Source organism: Prosopis cineraria, unplaced genomic scaffold (assembly GCF_029017545.1).
Source record: "Prosopis cineraria cultivar Desert tree isolate PC_DT_omini unplaced genomic scaffold, ASM2901754v1 PC13, whole genome shotgun sequence".
NCBI lineage: Eukaryota > Viridiplantae > Streptophyta > Magnoliopsida > Fabales > Fabaceae > Prosopis > Prosopis cineraria.
In genome coordinates, this window is record NW_026555344.1 from 24,529,002 (window position 1) to 24,532,715 (window position 3,714).

Below are 3,714 nucleotides of genomic sequence, written 5' to 3' on the forward strand. Positions count from 1 at the left end.
CCAAGCATGAGAAATTAGAAAAATTTCTTTACTTAAAACTTATTTGGGCGCTGTCCGAGTAAGCTCAAAATAATAATCAGGACTAAGCCTGAACCAAAATGGGTTAGCTCAATACCCAAAATCTTTTTTTTTTTTAATTATTAGTTTAAGTATTAGAGTCAAGCTTAATTATATAGAATTTTTTAAATGTCTAGATAAGTCCTTCCTTTTAAATTACCCACTCTAGAATAGTATGCAAAGCAAATCAACCCTTGTATTGTAGTATTATTATTATCATCGAGGACACCTCGGTCTTGACAAGGCCGTCAGCGTTCACACACACACATGCATAACACCAGCCTCGTAATGTATTGCCTCTCTTCCTCAGCGATACACGATACATCACTCTAAAGGAGAATCAATATCAAACTGATACGCCTTGAATCATCTTCACAACATGGCTCATTGTAGGTCTTGCATCTGCGTCTTCCACAACACAATCTAATGCCATTGTCACTAGAATCTCCATTGACTTCATCTCATAACTTCCTTCAACTGTCGGATCAATGATTTGTTCCACCCATGATGATGATGATGTCTTGTTTTCTTGTCTTTCGTTCTTCTTCTTCTCTCTCACCCATGTCACTAGCCTCCCATCAAGTGAGTGATCCGGTCCATCAACCATCAAGCTTTTTCCTGTTATCATCTCCAACAACACGATTCCATAGCTATAAACATCAACCTTGGAAGTTATTGGCAAGTTGAAAACCCACTCTGGTGCCATATATTCTCTTTTTCCTCTGATCCTTGAGAAGCTTAGATTGTTGATGTCATTTCTGTTTTGAAGCTTTGAAAGTCCAAGATCTGCAACCTTGGGCCTATAATCTGAATCGAGAAGTATGTTTTGAGGTTTTATATCGCAATGCAGAACCCACTCCGAGCACTCTTCATGAAGATATGCCAGTCCTCTTGCTGTTCCGAGAGCGATTTCATACCTCTTTCTCCAATCAAGTAACTTGTTGGATTTGAGGTTTTCCGCTAAAGAACCATTTTCCATGTACTCATACACCAACAACAGTATGTGCTTTCCTTCTGCACAACATCCCCACATGTCAATCAAGTTCATGTGATTAAGCCTTCCTATTTAGTTGACTTCTGCAAGAAACTCACTTTCTATTTGGTTTGCTTCTCTGAGTCTCTTGATTGCAGCAACTCGTCCATCTTTTAACACACCCTTGTATACAATTCCTCCGGCACCCCTTCCAATTTCTTCACTGAAACCCCTTGTTGCTTTTTTCAACTCTGAGTATCTATATTTTCTTAACTTGGATCCCGCGAGATGATCATAGTTGCGCCGTTTACTAGACTTTTTCCATGTCAGACAACAAAAGAGAAAGACGCATGCAAGTTCAAAGCCTCCAATTGCTAACGCTAACCATAGTAACACTTTGATTAAAACACCGTCTTGTCTTGAGATATAGACTCTCTCAAGCTTTACAGACTTAACAAGGTCACACTTGGCATTGGGTTCTTAAAGAGTGAATGAGCTTGAATTGGGGAGTCTCAAGTGGAAACCTCCCTTGAAAGCAGGGGAAAGATTGCCATTGACCAAAAGGAACTTTGGGTAACAATCACGATCATGTGTATATTGGAAACCTTTGCAGCCACAAGACTTCAAACATTGATTCTTACATTCCTTAAACGTGATGTTACGGTAATCCCCTTGGTCGTGCCCATAGAAATCGCCATTAGGCATATACACAAAGCGAGGATCTTCTGGGTTGCAAGACAAATTGAACTCTGGTTCGCACCCAAGTGACTCGTCGCTTTCATTCTTGAACTTGTAACCAGGAAGACATAAGCATGTTCGACCAAAATATGGTTCATAGTTGCAGACACTATTTTCTCCACAAATGCCATGAACCTTGCAACCTGCAGAAAAAGCTTGCCATGAAACATACCATTGCTCTGTCCAGTTTCTTCGACTGTAGATCCTGATATTACCATCACTATCAATGGTTAATCGTCTCTGAAGTACAGGACCATAGTCTGATGTCCTGCAAGTAAAGTTATCAGTTGAAATGAAAGCACCATGCGTATCGAGAAACGCAATGCGACTTTCGTTGTAAGGAGATCCACCAGCTTGCCATGGGTTTTTCCAAGGAGATGGCCAATAAATAGTCGATAGATTGGGACCATCGTAGACAAGACGAAGAATATTATAATCGTCAAAATGTAAGTTATAGAAACCAGAAGAGGAGTTAGTCTGACTTTTGGAGGAGGCAAGGCTAGAGCGTCTGGTAAGCCTCTGCTCGGGAACGAGCGTGTCCGTCGGAAAATCAAAACTTTGCCACAGAACATGATTAGGGTGTTCAAGAAGAACAAGATTGCCATTATCTTTAAGAATCAACTGTGGAGACCTCGACGACGTCGTGTTCGTGGCCCAAACATCGACATGATCTGCATCATTCAGCACTAGATTTCCACTGCTACGCAGGGTAAGTGCATCATTCAGCACTAGATTTCCACTGCTACGCAGGGTAAGTATTGAGCCTTTTCCGTTCATCAACACGTCACGATTCGCCATCCAAATGACAGTCAGATTTTGGCGACGAGCTGGTTCTTCAGTGAACCAGATAGCGAAGGCATAGGCATTCTCACCGACGCCATAGAACCCAGCAGTGAAATTTCCATTTCTTGATTTGATAACGTGTTCTGGATTCTCCACCGACAGCAAATTTATGGAGGAAGAAGAAGAACACAGTAAAGGAAAAGCTGAGATGAAGAGTATTATCAGATTGGAAAACATCAAGGCAGATAGATGGCCTAGCTATACTGAGAACTGGTGAGTGCAGAATCTTCAAGTCTATTTAATAAACCAGAATTTTCATTGCAGACGCGGAGGCGGATTAATTCGGGGGTCTCGTTTGAGAGTTGAGAGCAACCATGAATTTGCTAATTGTCAGACTTTTTCTACTTTGAGTCTTTTTAACAGTAATGCAACCCACTTTCACCAGGTTCAGCCGTTCAGTGTTGATCTTCGGTGTGATGAGCATCTGGGAGCGGCGAGCACTGTGAATGGTTCGAATTTAAAAAGTTATTATATATTTTTTATTTTATATTTATTAAAATAAAAATTTATAAAAATTATAAAATAATTTTAATAAATTTTTTAATTTTTAATCTGATTTAAGTTTAATTTGAAGAGTTTAATTTTATGTTAAAATTTTTATAATTACTATATATTAATTATTTAAATGTATTTCATGTACTCTATATTTAATCTAATATTAATCTAAACTGTATAAAATACATTTAAATAATATATAATAATTATAAAAAATTTAATATTAAATTATATCATTTAAATTAAATTTAAATGATATTGAAAATAAAAAAATTATTAAAATTATTTTATAATATCTATAAATTTTTATTTTAATAGATGGTAAAAAAAAATAAATTTTTATTTTAATGAATATAACATAAAATAATGCTTTAAATTTAAATAGTCACTTATGACATGAGCACACCGAAGTCAAGTGCCTTTCACCACCTGCAATGATTTCTGCGTGTTTATCACATTCAGACGCGTGAAGAATCCGGAACAAAGTACCCATTACCCAATAAGAATACCATAAATAAATCCATATACTAATGGCCCCTCCTTCTCTGTACAAAATAAAATTTGCAAAACATTTGTCCTGTTCACATTCCTTGCTATTAACTTATTTA

The 3,714-nt window shown here is 37.3% G+C and overlaps 1 protein-coding gene across 1 annotated transcript; it reads right to left on the minus strand.

Moving 5' to 3' along the window:
* Positions 1–403: 403 nt before the first annotated feature.
* Positions 404–2,674, minus strand: LOC129289960 (putative receptor protein kinase ZmPK1). Its single transcript, XM_054926699.1, has 2 exons — positions 1,555–2,674; positions 404–1,068 (listed from the first exon to the last, which is right to left on the minus strand). Exons 1-2 carry the CDS (start codon positions 2,564–2,566, stop codon positions 404–406), a joined length of 1,677 nt encoding a protein of 558 aa, XP_054782674.1. The 5' UTR covers positions 2,567–2,674.
* Positions 2,675–3,714: the final 1,040 nt, after the last annotated feature.